General features: G+C 50.5%; 1 protein-coding gene across 1 annotated transcript in view; it reads left to right on the top strand.

Moving 5' to 3' along the window:
* Positions 1-2,622: 2,622 nt before the first annotated feature.
* Erich6 (glutamate rich 6) overlaps positions 2,623-16,529 on the top strand; it is a 33,685-nt gene continuing 19,778 nt past the window's right edge. The window contains exons 1-3 of the mRNA XM_076867053.2: positions 2,623-3,268; positions 4,163-4,220; positions 12,178-12,249. Coding sequence (XP_076723168.2) covers positions 2,623-3,268; positions 4,163-4,220; positions 12,178-12,249 — 776 coding nt within the window. The remainder of the gene's footprint in view (positions 3,269-4,162; positions 4,221-12,177; positions 12,250-16,529) is intronic.

The raw sequence follows: 16,529 nt of genomic DNA, 5'->3' as shown, positions 1-16,529 counted from the left end.
CCCTCCTTTCCTTCAGGAAATGTCTGAAGCACCCAAGACATTATTTTACAGATTACAGAAGCTGTGTAATGCCAGATTCATGGGACCCCAATAGACCTCCAGTAGCCAAATCCTATGCAATCACACAAGAGTCTTTATTGCAAGCTCGAGCCTGGACTCACAACCATTTCTGACGCAGTGGTCCCAAGGAATGAGTCCCGGTCCTTTGTCCAGTGAGATTTTATAGGTTTTGGGGGGATACTCTATGCATCACAACATCACACAGCAAATCATTCCATACCCTGAGAAAGTAAAACAAAACTCTTAACATTGATTAGCACATTCACTGGCGGGAACAAGTTGGGTAGGGGTGATTGGTTAGTACAAGAACTGATTGGTTTAGGCCACGAGGGGTGTACGTGCTAAACTACATGGTTTCCCAACATGTTATCAACCACCATAAACTACTGCGGGGTCATCTGGCATCCCAGGTATTTTCCCTGTCTCATGCTGATTGGTGGTTGCTAGGGGGTTGCAATGGGTCTTCACCTAGCCTAACTGAGTCAGGGACACCTGGTGCCACAGACCTCTCCTTATTTGCAGACAAACAACTCAGCAGGGTGGTTATCTGCCTAGAAAGGTTCTGTGGGGTTTTCCAAGGACAAGGGTTACGCCTCCTTCCTTGGACAGGCTTTGCTCTGAGGCAGAGGCTGGTTTCTCAGCTGATGGTCTTTTCTAAACAGAATTAAGTGTTCCTAAAAAAATACATGATCAGTTCTCAAAAAGAAACTTAAAATAATAATTAAATTTTATCTCAAAATATCCCTGTGGAGTAAATGGAAAGGTGATGACTGATACTTCATTTTACATATCAAGGAGCTGAGATTTAATAATCTCAGTGGTATTGGGAGTCAAGGGTGGGTCTGGCTCTCAAATCCCGGGGGAATACAAAGTGGCCCTGCTTCGCACAGCACTGTCTCAGAATGGCCAAAACAGGAGAGCACTGCCTCCTATGGGGAAATAAGACAGTTCTTTGTGGATTACGTGGGCCCAAGGGAAAAAGATCCCCTAAGACTTTAAAGATCTGAACAACAGCTCTAAACAAGGAGTACTTGAAAAATTCAATGCACCATGCAATCAAGAAAATGCTGTGGCAGTTACAGGGCCCAGCCAGGGAGGGCAGCTGACACTACCCTTGCTCTCTCCGGCCCCCCCCACACCTGACCTCCAGCCTGCTCTTGGGGCACCCAGGGAACAGAAACACGTGCTTTTTCCTGAGCAAATCACTTGCTCTGTGTGGAAGGGGTGGTTGCATTCCGTGACCTTGAAGATCTGCCAGCACCAGGTGCTGTGGGGGGAGGGCGGGGGCGCAGAGGCAGGCTCCACCCCAGCACTCCCAGTGCTGGTACAGAACAGAACAGGCCGGCCTTGCCTTTCTGTTTCTCAACTCCCACCTGCCCCCCCTGCATCCTGGGCACCCTACTCTGCAGTCACCCAGGTCCCCCTCCTTTCCAAACGTCCCAACTGCCCCACTAGATGAAAGGCCTCGTCTTTCACAAATATTATGTGTTTTCCCTCTGCCCTTGGAGCGCCGGGCAGCTGGTGCCCCTCATCTGCCTGGTCCTGCCCTGCAGCTGATGGCTTTCTGGGCTCCTACCAGATGCTCAGGTGCCCACCCTTAGTGGGGACAGGGGTGGCTCTCCGGGCCATGCATGCCGAGGACCTGGAGGCCTGGATCAGGGCAAGGCCTGGTAAGATTTGACATTGCTCAGAGCGCCAGACACCTGACATCCCTCTCCCTCAATAGCTTTCTTAGCGCCCCATCCCCTGGGTGGGAAGGCCCTGACTGGAAGGCCCACGTGTTGTCACAGCTGGGGCTCAGTGTCATGGCGTCATGGCAGACTGCTGCATCCCGCAAGCAGCCCATTTGTTCTGTGGCACAGGAGCCTGCTCAAGGAGTCACAGCACAGATAAGGCTACCCTTATGCCATGATAAAAGGGAACAAAACACAGACCCTTTGTAGTTTTGCCTAAATACAAACTGTGCCCACTAAATGGCACATCCTGGATGCACCTGCTATGGGGCAGAGTCCTGCAGCCTTAGAGGACTCCCAAACCCTCGCACAAAGCCTAAGTCCTCTGCACAAAGTCTAAGTCCTCCGACAGGGTCTCCAGCACCCCCAGGGCTGCACCTGTGTTCCCAGGGCTCCAGCGGAAAGGCTGAAGGTCACAGACCACTCTGCATCCCTTAATAGCCACAGGCATCCTGGGCACATCAGTGTTGCCAGTTTACACCGGGGGACGCTGAGGCCAAGGTGGTGCTGGCTGTCCAGCCGCCTGGAGCCTTCTCCACCGCCAGGATGGATAGGCACAGGCCGTAACAGAGAACAGAGAAGTTCTCTGCAAAATATAAGGGACGCCAAAAATCTCACCAATCAACCTAATATTTCAGGCACTGTTTTAAAATATCCAATGCGCAAACTGCAGCCCGAGGGCCGGCCCCTGTCTTGTGAGCGGGGTTTCACTGGACCTTCCCCTCTGCATCTGGCTACCGGGGAACCCACGCAGCGGGCGACACCCGGGGCCTCATGCGCGCCCCCGGCGGACGCCACCACCGCCACCCTCCGCAAAATAAAATGAAGTATGGAGGCCGCCGCGGCGGGCGCGAAGGACCGCGCGGTGTCACCGCCGTGTCACCGCCGCGCCACCACCGCGCTGCGGTCCTGCCGCTTCCAGCCGCGGGCTCGCGGGCAGCGCGGCCGTTGCCCGGGCGACGCGCACAGCAGCGCCACCCGCCCGAGGCGGCCACCGCGGTCCTGTCCCCAACGCGACATGGCCGACTTGCGCTCGCGTCGCGGACAGCGAAAGACGAAGGAGGATCCGGGGTCCAAGAGGGCCTCGGCGGAGAAGCAGCCAGAGGAGGAGGAGCAGGGGGAGGAGGAGCAGGGGGAGGAGGAATGGGGGGAGGAGGAGGAGGAGGAGATGGAGGAGGAGGAGGAGGAGGAGCGGGAGGAGGGGGAAGAGGAGCGGCGGGGCGACGAGGGCATGTCCTCCGAGTTCTGCGACGAGGACCTCTGGAAGGTCGTGGACCTCCTTGACAGCGATGACGGCTTCCTGGCCTCGCGCCCCCGTCTGGCCAGCGTGGTCAGCCCCAGCCTGGACTCCACGTCCACTATCACCCAGCAGTCGAGCACCTCTGAGAGGCCGCGGTCCCCCCACAGCCCGACGTCTCCCAGCGAGGTCCGGACGCCGAGCCAGATCACGCTCTCCAGCGCCTCCTCCCGGAAAAGTAACGCCCGGGCCGCCCTGCCCTGCCCCTGTCCAGTCCTGCCCCGACCCTGCCCCAAACCCCTGGCCCTGGCCCTGTCCCAGCCCTGGCACTGCCCTGGTCCTGCCCCGACCCTTGGCCCTAACCCTGCCCTAGCCCCGGTCCTACGCTGGCCCTGTCCTGGCCCTGCCCCAGGCCCTGGACTGCCCCTGCCTCTGTTCCTGGGCCGCCCCTGGCCCTGGCCCTGGCCCTGACCCAGCCCTAGCCCCCGCATTGGCCTGGCCCTGCCCCAGCCTCTGTCCCTAAGCCCCCCCTGGCCTTGCCCTGCCCCTGCCCCTAGCCCTGGGCCACTCCTGCACCTGGCCCTAGTCCTGCCCCTGGGTGGTTCCTGCCCTTGGCCCTGGCCCTGTCCCAGCCCCTGCCTCTGTCCCTAGCCTCCCCCTGGTCGGGCCCTTGTCCCTAGCCCTGGGCCTCCCCTGCCCTTGTCTCTGGCTCTGCCACTGCCCCTGGCTCACCCGGGCCTCAGCCTCCTTCCCAACCGCTCTGCTTTCAAGCCCAAGCAGTGGTCCACACAGCCAGCCCGCCCACCCTGGGCCACAGGCGCAGTAGTGGGGACTGTAGCTCAGGATGAATAGCCCTGGGGCCTCTATTCCTGAACCCGAGACCCTCCAGGCATTGCCTTTGACAGAGGCAGAGCAGTTAGAGCAGGGTTTGCAAACCACAAACTTGGCCTTTGGCCTGGGGTGCTTTGCTGGACCAGTCCGGAGTTCCCAGATGTTCCTCGTCCACCCCTGCCCTTGCTTGGAACGGCCCAGATACTGCCACCTCCCCACCACCGAGGGGGAGAGTAAAATTGCCCTTTCAAGAACCACTGATTTAGAGAGTGGCTAAATTTTTAAATGTTTCGTTCAACAGGTTTTCCTAAAATATTTGAAACATTTAAGAAAGACACGAGTGAAAGAAATATAGATAGGTAAGAAAATGTTTTCAATTTTCATATTTTTAAGTCGATAATGTTTACCTTTTGGATAAACAGGTTAAGTAGAATAAAATAATCCAAGACACTTACAACTTATTTATTCAAAACTTCTTTCTTTTAATCTATAATATTAGACACTTTTAAAGAGAGAGACAGTCCCTGCCTATCTGCAGCCTATTACCCAGCCCTAGAGATGCCATGTTCACTTGCCATTGTCAACAAAGTAAATATGTCATGTGTTCAAGAGTAAGTACTTTGAAATTTAGAACATCCATAGATCTCTCTCTCTCTGTTAGAAGCAAGAGTGACCAGGGACACCTTTGGTGGAAGAAAGTGGAGTTTATGGCCTCGCTTGTTCTCTTTCTCTCTTAGACTCACAGTGATTTAACTATAATAGGAACACAGGGAAACATCTCTGGGACATCTAAATCCTAAATCCCTAAAATGTGGCACTGAGGCCAAAGTCTTCAACTACTGCTCACCTGAGCTTCGCTTTCATTAAGCAGCCTTGAAATTCTTAAGTGTAAGGAGAATTGTTCTGTCCCACTATATGTTTTTACTTATCCTTTTAGTTCAGTTTTTAAATGAAAGATAATGTGTGCCTGGTTAAGAAATTAAAGCATAATCTGGGTCCCATGGTGTACTTGTGTAATCCCACTGACTCAGAAGGCTGAGGCAGGAGGATCACAAGTTTGAGGCCAGTCTCAGCAATTCTGGAAGGTGCTAAGCAACTTACTAAGATCCTGTCTGAAAACATCAAAAGGGATGGGATATGGCTCAGATGTTAAGCACCCGTGGGTTCAATCCCTAGTACCATACCAAAAAAAAAAAAAAAAAAAAGTACACAAAGAAACAAAATTGAGCCTCTTGACATCCTTTTCACCCCAGTTCCATTCCTCAGAGTTAACATACTGTTAACAGTTTCAGTTTTGTTTCAGTTACAATTTTGAATAACATTTTTATTCCTTAATTTATCAATTTCTTTTTTTGGTGGTGGTGGGGGGGTAACCAGGGATTAAACTCAGGAGCACTTGACCACTGAGCCACATCCCCAGCCCTATTTTGTATTTTATTTAGAGATAGGGTCTTACTGAGTTGCTTAGCACCTCAGTTTTACTGAGGCTGGCTTTGAGCTTGCAATCCTCATGCCTCAGCCTCCCAAGATGCTGGGATTATAGGTGTGCACCAATGTGCCCAGCTGATTTATCAATTTCTGATATAACTATTGGCTTCCTCCCTCTCCATGTTCAGCACTTATATTATTTTTAGTTTTTTAGCACTTAGGACTTTTTAAGTATTTAAATTTCTATTACTTAATCAGTTTCATATCTATTGACTATTATAAAAATTAGATCATTAATAAGTTTCTGTTTCCCTCCCATCTTTCACTTCTTTTCTTCTAATTAACAAGTTAAATATTATATAACAGATTATATTAAAATACAAATTTATATGAAATTATATTACTTTGAAATTGTATTACTTTATTATGTTTTGTTAATTACAATTAACCCTTAGAGTTGTGGGGAACACCTTTATTCAAAAATTGAAAACTAGGCTTGGTGGCACACACCTGTAATCCCAGTGACCAGTGATCCCAGGATCCCAAGTTTGGGGCCTGCCTCAGCAATTTCATGAGACCCTGCTCAAATAAATAAATAAATAAATACAGGGCTTGGGATGGAGCTCAATGGTAGAGTACCTCTGGGTTCAATCCCCAGTACCAATAAATAAATAAATAATAAGTGAAAAGAAAAATAGAAATGAACAATACTCAATTTCATATTTAGAAAGCAAAGTGATTAGATCTGTACACAAGGAAATGTGATCCTATGTCTGTACAACTTGTCTCCTAAAAAGGGAAGATTTCTTTCTCTTTTCTTTGTTAGTGCATTGCAGTAGTACATAATGGTGGGATCTGCTGTGACGTGTTCATGCATGCACACAACATAACAAGATAATTTGGCCAATATCACTCCTTGCACTTGCCCCTCCCTCCTCTCCTCTTACCCCAAAGCGGGAAATCTACTGATTTCCCTTTATAATAATAAATATTTCATAAGACTTCCCCACGACCATTTTTCTTTTCCTTTTTCTTCTCTAGCTTCCACATTTGGCTTTTTCAACATAATGTCTCAAGTTCCATCCATTTTCCTGCAAATGACATAGTTTCATTTTTCTTTATGGCTGAGTAAAACTCCATTGCGTATATACACATTTTCTTCACCCATTCATCCACTGATGGACACCTGGGCTGGTTTCATGTCTTGGCTGCTGTGCATGTGGGTGTGCGTGGGTGTGCATGTGTCACTGTAGCACGATGACCTTAATCTTTTAGGATAAACTCCAAGGGATGCTATAGCTGGGTCATTTGGGGGTTCCATGCCTAGTCTTTGGAGGAACCTCCATGTTGATTTTCATAGTGGTTATACTGATTTACAATCCCACCAACCAGTGTAAAGGTCTTCCTTTTTCTCTGCATCTTCTGCAGCATTTATTATTATTTGTTTTTTTAAGTATTATATGATTTTTTATACCTTTATTTTATTTTTATGTGGTGCTGAGGATCAAACCCAGTGCTTCTCGCATGCCAGGCAAGCGCTGTACCACTGAGCCCCAGCCCAGCCCTGTTATTTGTATTCTTGATGACTGCCATTCTGACTGTGGTGAGATGAACTCTCAATGTAGTGTTGATCTGTATTTCCCTAATTGCTAGTGATGTTGAACACTTTTTCATATATTTTTTGGCCATCTGTATTTTTTCTTTTGAGAAGTGTCTGTTTAATTTGTATGTCCATGTATTAAGTGGGGTACTTTTATGTTGGATTTTTTAATTCCTTATATATTTCCGATAATAGCCCTCTGTCAGCAGAGTCCCTAGGAAGACATTCCGCTATTTTGTAAGGCTCTCTCTTCACATCTTTGTTTTCTTTGCTGGGTACCAATTTGAAAAGTGAAATTCTCAACTCAGTTGTTTCCGGTTTATCTTTGTTTTGTTGTTTTCTTTTGGATGCTGTTGATTGAGCCTGGGGGCACTTAACCACTGAGCCATATTCACAGCCCTTTTTAAATTTTTTTATTTAATATAGGGTCTTGCTAAGTTGCTGAGGGTGGCCTTGAACTAGGGATCCTCCTGCTTCAGCCTCCTAAGGCATGCTCCTGCATGTACCTTCAGTTTTTCTGTGTTGGGCTCAACTGCCATCTTTTCTTGATTCCCATCTTTCTTTCTTTTACTCCATTTCCTTTGCTGGAGAGATTTCTCAGGTGACTTTTTTGTGTAGGTCTACTGGGTAGTCAAATTTCTGAGTGCCTACCTGCCTGGAAGTGTCTTCATTTTGCCCTTTTACTTTATTTACTAATGATACATCTTAGCAGAAAAGAATCACTTTAAACTGCTCTCCCTCAGAGCTCTGAGGATATTGCCTCCTTCCCTCTTGGTACAGAGTTGCTGATTCTCAAACCCTGCTGACTGTCCACGATCCGCTCCCTGTCTGCCTTCTTCCCCTCAGAGCTCCTGTGGGACGTCGACCATAGCTCCTCCATCTTCCCTGCCTTTCCTTCACATTTTCAAGATTTTTGATGTTTGCATTTTTTAATTTTGTGATTCATATTTTTCATTTCCGAGAACCAGTTGTTCTCTGATTGTTGGCATTCACGATAGTTTTTTTAATCTCTCAAAGGGCGCTATTGCAGTGTAGTAAAGTGCTCCTTTACTCTGTGCATTTCCCCTGTCTTCTCAGGGTCAGTTGTCCTTCACCTCATGGCTAGTCCTTGAATCACTGGCAATCCTGGTTATCTGTGTACTGGAATGACTGGGAGGTGGCTGAAGGGATTCCTCCTGCAGCTGGGCGGTTTTGTCCCCTCACAGGAGCCCCTGGGCAGCTGGGTGGAGCACGTCAGAGCCCCATTCAGGGTGGAGTGTCTGGGCCGAAAGCAGTCAGGCTGAGGAGCCCCACCATTGCTAGAGTTAGGACAAGAACGCTCCCTTTCTGGTTGAAGTCCTTCTTTCCCCGAGCCTGTGGGGCATGTCCTGCATGACCTTCTCTTCCAGGGCTAACACCTCCCCAGGAGACTGCTCGGTATTTCAGAAAGCTGCTCTTGGGTTCCTCTGAAAATAAGGGCTGCCAGCTGCCCTGCTGAAGAGGGAGGAAGGGGCCTGCCTGGACAGGGGCTCCAGGGTCACTCCTTAGACTGCTCTGATGGCTGCCAGAACCCTCTGCTCTGGTTTGGTCAAGTTGAGCTGGAGGCTTCCTATTCCCTCTGGAAAGACCCTTCGCCACTAGTCTTGAGCTGCAGGATTCTCTGTTGTGGTTTCCGTCACTCTGTAGCCACTTATTGCCTTTCTCTTAAGAACTTCTTCCATATTAGTTATCTACCAAAAATACCTTGTTTTTCCAGGGAGGGGGGTTGTTTGAAGTATCTGTTATTTTGGTAAAATCTTAGGAGGGAACAAGAAGTGTATCCTCAGCTGTCATCTTGACTTGGGAGTCCTGTGACATCATTTCAAGTCCATGAGCATCTCTCTTTCCTAGGTCAGAATTTCAATTTCTCCTCATAAATTGCATGACCTTCTCTTCCAGATGCTTTAAAATATTTTTTTTTTCCGGAAGAAATCAAACTATCTCTGTTTGCTGATGACATGATTTTATATCTAGAAGACCAAAAAAACTTCACCAGAAGATGCCTAGAGCTTATAAATGAATTCAGCAAAACAACAGAATATAAGATCAATACCTATAAATCAATAGCTTTCTTATACTCTAACAGCGATTCAGCTGAGGAAGAAATCAGAAAAGTCATCCCATTCACAATAACCTAAGCAAAACAATTTAATCTAACCAAGGAGGAAAAGTGCTTTACAATGAAAACCTTAGAAGACAAAAATCCACTCCATGTTCTTGGATAGGCAGAATCAAATATTGTCAAAATGGCCATGCTACCAAAAGCAATATACAGATTCAAAGAAATCCCCATCAAAATATCAATAACATACTTAACAGAACTGGAATAAAAGCAATTCTTAAATTCATATGGAAGAATAAGAAACCACGAATAGACAAAGCAATGTTAAGCAAGAAAAGTAAAGCCAGAGGCATCGCAATACCCGATCTGAAATGATACTGCAGACCTGTAGCAACTGAACAGCAGGGTGTTGTCACCAAAACAGACAAGAAGACAAATGGAATGGGATAAAAGACACAGAGACAAACCCACAAACCTATAGCCACCTGACATTTGACAAAGGTGCCAAAAATATATCTTGGAGAAAAGATGGCCTTTTAACAAATGGTTCTGGGAAAACTAGATAGCTATAGGTAGAAAAATAAAACTAGACTCCTATCTCTCACCCTTCATAAAACTCAAATTAAAATAGATAAAAGACAGGAATTAGACCAGAAATTTTTCAACTGCCAGAAGAAAACGTAGGGTCAATACTCCATCACATAGGAGCAGGCACAGACTTCCTTAACAAGACACCCAAAGTGCAAGAAATAAAACCAAGAATCAAGATATGGGATGCCGTCAAACTAAAAACTCCTGCACAGCAAAGGAAATAATTAAGAGCATGAAGAGAGAGCCTACAGAATGGGAGAGAATCTTAGCCAGTTATTACTCAGGGGATTGATATCCAGAATATATAAAGAACTCAAAACACTGAACACCCAAAAGAAATAACCCAATCAAGAAATGGGCTAAAGAACTAAAATATAAACTTTGGAAAAGAAGAAACAGGAATGGCCAAACAAATATATTAAAAAAAATGTCCCACATCCCTAGCAATCAGGGAAATGCAGGTGGACACTACACTGAGATGTCATCTCACTCCAGTCAGAATGACAGCCTTCAAGAACACAGATAACAGTGAATGCTGGTGAGGTTGCGGGTGGGGATAGCTGCACTTGTACCTGGTCGGTGGGACTGCAGACCAATGCAACCCGCCTGGGAAAAAACTGGGGATGGAACCACCATATGACCCAGTTGTCCCTTCCCAAAAGATCTAAAATCAGCGTACTACAACGGCCCAGCCACCTCGATGCTTATAGCAGTTCAGCTTACAATAGCTAACTCATGAAATCAACCCAGACGCCTGTCAGCAGAGGAATGGATTAAGAAATTGTGATTATATATATCTTCTACTCAGTCATTAAAAAATAAAAAATTTGCTGGTAAAGGATGAAAGCAGAGAGTATCATGCTACATGAAATAAGCCAAACTCAGAAATTCGAAGGTCGAATGTTTTGTCTCATATGTGGAAGGCAGCTAGAGTAAAATAAAGGAGAGGAGGAGGAAGGAGGCGGCATCATAAAGGGAAGGTCCGTGATGGGCCAAGAGAGAGGCTGAGGGTGGAACAGGGAGGCACCAGGAGGCACATGGAGTCTTAAAAATCATGTCAGGTGCATCTATAAATACACCACAGGGAACCTCACCCTGTGTACAAGTGAAAAGAACCACTGGGTTATAAATAAACAGATGAGAAAGGGAGTGTAGCAGGAGGGAGCAGGCAGCTCGTGAATGATGTCACGTGCGGGCTTGTCGGGAGGAACCTGCTACTAAGTGCACCATCAAGCTCTGATTTAAAAATCACATGTTTCCAAAGTATTCTCTGGCGAATTTGGTGAGATTATGAGTGTTTTGTTGTTTTGTTTTTTAAAGAAACGTGTCTTTAAAGAGCAACATCTGAGGCTCAACCCCTATTTCAGCAGCCCTCTCGCTATTGGGGTTGGAAATGGGGCCACACTCAGGAGGCAGATGCCTGTGGAGAAACAGGTTCTGGGTGAGGGAGGTTCTCTTGCTGCCAGGAGCCTCAGTGTCCGAGTCTCACAAAGCAAGGACAAGCAGCTGCTTGGGTTCTGTGATGGTGAGAATCCTGAGTGGTACCGCCATTGTCCTCTGTCCCCCATCTTCAGCAGAGCTCCAGGGACAATCTGGGGAGCTGGCTTACTGAAGGGGAAGAGCTCTGGATGGATGATTGTTGCTGTTGCTGACTGTTGGGCTGGAAGGTGACAGACTCCACGCTCACTGCCGTCTGGGGCCTCTGTCCACTGTGGCTGTCACGTCCCCGGAGCCTGTTGCTCAGGGAGGCTAGGTAAACAGGATGCCCCCAGAGACTGCGCAGGTGGCCTCCCCCGAGGAGGGCTTTGCCTGGCTTTGCACAGTCAGCTCAGAAGTGAACAACAGAGCTCCTCTGGATGCCCGTGCCCTGGAGCAAGCCACCAAAAGGAAGCCAGAAACAGACACGCAGCTTGGGAAGGTACACAGGCCACACACGGAACCTGACTTGAGTTATCTGGGAAAATGTTGTCTGAGTACTTACAAAGACCCAGCAAGTTATCTTGTAAAACTGAAAGTCAGAGACCAAAGAACCCAAATGGAGTATTGTCAGTAGTCCCTAGTAAAAGTCACTGTAGGGAGCGCCAGGCACACACACCTGCCTCCCTGCCTCACTCCTGCGGGCTCAACTGCAGACCCCACTACACTCACACCTTTCCCCCCACCTTCCCTCCCGCGGGGCTCAACCTCGGACCCCACTACGTGGAAGCAGAGCCTGCTCCTTACAGCACATGGGCCAACATCAGCCCTGCAAGAGGAGCCTGGGCAGTTTTGAAGCTACTGAAAATGAACACTCTGCGCTCACTTAAATCTGAGTTGAGTGTTCCATGCCCGCAGCGGCCGCACAGTGACACAGTGCCACGCTCCTGCAGCACAGCGCTGGTGTCCACGGGGACGAGGCAGCTCTTAAAGCCTGCAGGGTTAGGAAGGGAGATCCTCCAGAGAGTGGGCCCAACGACCCTGCGCCAGGCTCTGTGGAAGAGACTGGGAATGGAGGGAAGTATTTCAAATGAGAGTCAGGCTCCGGGGACATAAGGAGAGCCACAGTAGACAGAGTCCCCCAGCGGCTTCCAAGCGACCAGGTAGGTCTGCTTACACCTGATATCTTATCTGATTTCAGAAGTATCTATAAAGGGTTGTACCCAGGAGTTCCAATGTCGGTACAAACAGAAGAGAGCTGGCTTCAGGACATGTTTGGTGACAAGGACGCAGGTGAGCAGCTGGGTCTCTTTGCAATTGCTGGGAGGTAGGACTCAGTGGGAGACGCTGCAGGTGAGGATGGCCCACAGCTGGCCTTGAATCCCCTCTGCAGCAAGGACTCACACTGCGACAATGGCAAGTGACTCCACCTCAGAGTCTGTTCTTCATCTCTTAGTGACCATAACACCGTCACCCGAGTGTTTCCTTGACCAAAGTGAGGTTAGGTATTCAGACACCTCGGCACTTACATTCAGTAAATGGTTGCATCTGTTCACCAAGAGACAGTCTGTCTCCATGGTTTGGATGCATGCCTTCACCTTATCATAGACGTGACACACCTATGGGGAAATAGACCATGTGACTCACCTCCGGAAGACCCTGGGACTCTCCCTTCACCTTCATGTCCAAGTCTCTTGTTGGGTCACTTACTCATCCAAGGCCCTTGAGCAGCTGCCTGTGGCTGAGTCCCCACTACAGGGAAACGGCTGTGAGCAGGATGACCCAATCCCCAATCCCCAGCTCCTGCTAAAGCACAGGAAGCAGAGGTGATGCTGAGGTGAAGAATTCACAAACACGCAAGGACACAGCCCACTAGGAAGACCAGGTGGAGGGGGACGGGAGAGGCAGGTGGGAGCCCATGTGTGGGGCACTCAGGGAGCCTCCTGTGGAAATAGGGGCTGAGACATCTGCACAAAATCCTGAAGGAGGTGAAAAGGCCCCGTGGCCCTCTCTGAGGGAAGATGTTCCAGGTGGAGGGAACAGCAGGCGCCTCGTTTTGGGAGAGGGAGGCTGCATAGAGAGAGCCAGGAGGACCCCAGGGCGGGAGGCAGGGAGAGTGAGCACACTGTCCCCTTGTCTTACACAGTTAATTCTGATAGGCTTTGAAAGTGAGCTCGGAGGGAAAGCCTCATTCTTCTAAGTGGTCACAATAGGTGTCATTGGACAATGAAGGAAAAGCCACCCTTGTTCTTGCCTGAGCTGGGCTTGTGTCCAAGTGTTCTGTGAAGGTCGAACTCGAGCTCAAGAAATCTCCAAGCCTGGTGCTGAAGGAACTGCTGGCCTCTTGGGGGGCTTCTATTAAAGGGTGAGAAGGGCAGACGTACGTGGGCAGAACTGTTAACGGGGAAGCAGAATGTAAAATTCAGGAAAATCTCAGCTTATCCATGTTGAGAAAAAAAAATGAGAAACCTTGTTCAAGAGAGAACGAGGGTGGCCAAATTTGACAGGGGACAGCTTGGCTGGGGCCTCCCACCCAAGCACGGAGCTTCTCAACAGCAGAGCCCAGGCCTGTCCTGAGGCCTTCTGGAGACGGCCCAGAGTGAGTGGGTGCTTGGCCCAGGCTTGCCCTCCACACCCTGCTGCCTGCCCTTCAGCCACCCCGGAGTGTCTTTGGTGGCAGGGGTGGTGTAGGTCTGGTGGCTGACCTCGGGAGGCATAGGTAGAACCCTCAGTGCTGTCCTCATGAACACCAGCTTGCAGGGCGCAGGGGCAGTGAGAGCGGCTACTCTACCTGGGCCTCAGAGGCCGCAACTATGGGAACCTCAGCTTCCTGACCCTAGCCAAGAACTGCGGGAGGCTAGGCCACTCCCACAGAGGGTCTGGAAGGTGGGAGCTCCGCCTCAGTGGGCCTAGGAGGCACCTGTCCATCCAAAGGGACAAGACTCCTGAGACGACGGGCTGAGGCAGAAGGGAGACAGCTGGCCCTGGACGGGGAGAGAGCTCTGTAGGAAGGGGCTGCCTGCAGGGACGGGCTGGATTCTAGGGCTTTCAGTTGGCTCCTGGTCCTCTCTAAAGCGTTCTCTTTGGGTCCAGTGTGGATGCCTCAACCTGGAGGGAGGGGCCTGGGTCTAGGACCACCTGCCCGGTTCTGCCTGCTGAGAAGGTGAGCAGCTGCCTGTTGAGAGCCCCCAGGTGGGCACACACCCTGCAGTGGCAGGTCGTGGCCAGACCTGCTGTTTCCCTAACTGTCGTTTGTCGTGAAGAGTCCTGGTGGGGTGTCCCCGCTTTAACAGCACCCTAGTTTCTGAGGCTGAGAGAGTGAGTGGATGAGGGATAGGAAGGCCCCTGTGCTCTCAGTAGCTGACCAGCTTGCATCAAGGCCCCTGGAGTACACAAGGTGGAGAGGGGCTGCCTGTCTCACGTTCAGTCAGAGAAGATTGCTCCTAAAACTGACCCTAGTGTTGGCCCTGGTGGCCATCCGTCTTACAGGGGACCTGTCACTCTTTATTCCTCCCCAATTCTCCCTTTTGGACTGGGGACATCCTTCCAGTGCCAGCCCACTGTCATGTTTGGAAACATGAATATCCGATTTCCCAGGTGCCCAGCTGGCGAGCAGGCGGCCACTGCAGGGGTTGTATTCAGGTAGCACTCAGGTGAGACTCTGCGCCTGGACTGTGATGTCCATGCAGGGGAGTCAAGGCCGGCCAGGCTGTGGGCTGGACTGTCTTTATGCTGCAGGTGAGGACACGAGCATTAGGGTCAGGGGAAGAGGCTGGCTACTTATGTCCTCCCCAAATCCATATGTGCAAGCCAGTGTGGTGGTGTTTGGAGATCAGGCCTTTGGGAAGCCACTTAGTTCTCCTGAATGGGATTAGTGCTCTTATAGAAGAGGCCCCGAGGGTCGGGGTGTGACTCAGTGAAGTACTTGCTTAACACACGTGGGACCCTGGATTTGATCCCCAGCATGGTTGGGAGGGAAGCCAAAGACCAGGAAACAGGCCCGCAGTAAGCATTGACTCTGCTGGCCCTTGACCTTGGACTTCCTGACCTCCAAAACCAACAGTGACACATTTCTGTGTCATGTGCTTTCCTATGGCAGCCCAGATGGCCTAAGATGGCAGTGCACCCGGGACACCTCTCCACTTCAGGGCACAGAATTCCTCAAATACTGCTGTTTGTTACTTAGGCGATAAACCTTGTTGCTAGACTTTTCTTTCCTTCCAGTACTGAGGATGGAACCCAGGGGCACTCTACAACTGAGCTGCATCCCCAGTCCTTTTATTTTATTTTGAGACAAACTCTTGCTAAATTGCCTCAAATTCATGATCCCCCTGCCTCAGCCTCCAGAGTCACTGGGATTTCAGGCATGTGCCACCACACCCAGTCAGTTGCTGGACATTTTAAGGCTGGGTTTTCTTGTTTTATTGTGTGTGTGTGCTTGTTGTTTAGTTCTTCCCTGCGGCAAGCTATGTTTTCTAGTGGGAATCTCTGTGCATGAATATCTTATACTATGTGGCGTTTCTGTGGGACAAACTGCCTCAGAACATAGGTAACCTTGGCTCAGATACTCCCCCTCGCCCCAACCCAGATAGATCACCGCTGAGCCCTCTCCCTCTGTCAGCATCCCTCTGTGTGGACCGCTGGGACAGGGGTCTTCATGCCCCACCCCCCCTCATGCCTCTGCACCCCATCCTGGCTGCACCCCATCCTGGCCACACCCCCATGCCTCTACACACCCATCCTGGCTGCACTTCTGTACCTCTGAACCCCCATCCTGACTGTACCCCATCCTGGCTGCACCCCATCCTGGCTGCACCCCTGTGCCTCTGCACCCCATCCTGGCCACACCCCCGTGCCTCTGCACCCCATCCTGGCTGCACCCTGTCCTGGCTGTATCCCTGTGCCTCTGCACCCCTGTTCTGGCTGCACCCCATCCTGGCTGCACCCCGTCCTGGCCAAACCCCTGTCCTGGCCACAACCCCATGCCTCTGCACACCCATCCTGGCTGCACTCCATCCTGGCTGCACCCCATCCTGGCCATACCCTGTGCCTCTGTACCCCGTCCTGGCTGCACCCTGTCCTGGTTGCACCCCCATGCCTCTGCACCCCATCCTGGCTGCACCCTGTGCCTCTGCACCCTGTCCTGGTTGCACCCCCATGCCTCTGCACCCCATCCTGGCTGCACCCTGTGCCTCTGCACCCCATCATGGCTGCACCCCTGTGCCTCTGCACCCCTGTCCTGGCTACACCCTGTCCTGGCCACACCCCTGTCCTAGCTGCACCCCATGCCTCTGCACCCCATCCTGGCTGCACCCCCGTGCCTCTGCACCCCATCCTGGCTGCACCCCCGTGCCTCTGCATTCCATCCTGGCTGCACCTCATCCTGGCTGCACCCCCTTGCCTCTGCACCCCTGTCCTGGCTGCAACCTGTCCTGGATGCACCCCGTCTTGGCCACATCCCTGTCCTGGCTGCACTCCCGTGCTTCTGCACCCCGTCCTGGCTGCACCCCTGTGCCTCTGCACCCCATTCTGGCTGCACCCCTGTGCCTCTGC

The sequence above is a fragment of the Callospermophilus lateralis genome, chromosome 10, assembly GCF_048772815.1.
Source record: "Callospermophilus lateralis isolate mCalLat2 chromosome 10, mCalLat2.hap1, whole genome shotgun sequence".
Classification (NCBI taxonomy): Eukaryota; Metazoa; Chordata; class Mammalia; order Rodentia; family Sciuridae; genus Callospermophilus; species Callospermophilus lateralis.
Note: the sequence above shows the minus strand (reverse complement) of the source record. Positions and strands in the feature narration are given on the sequence as shown.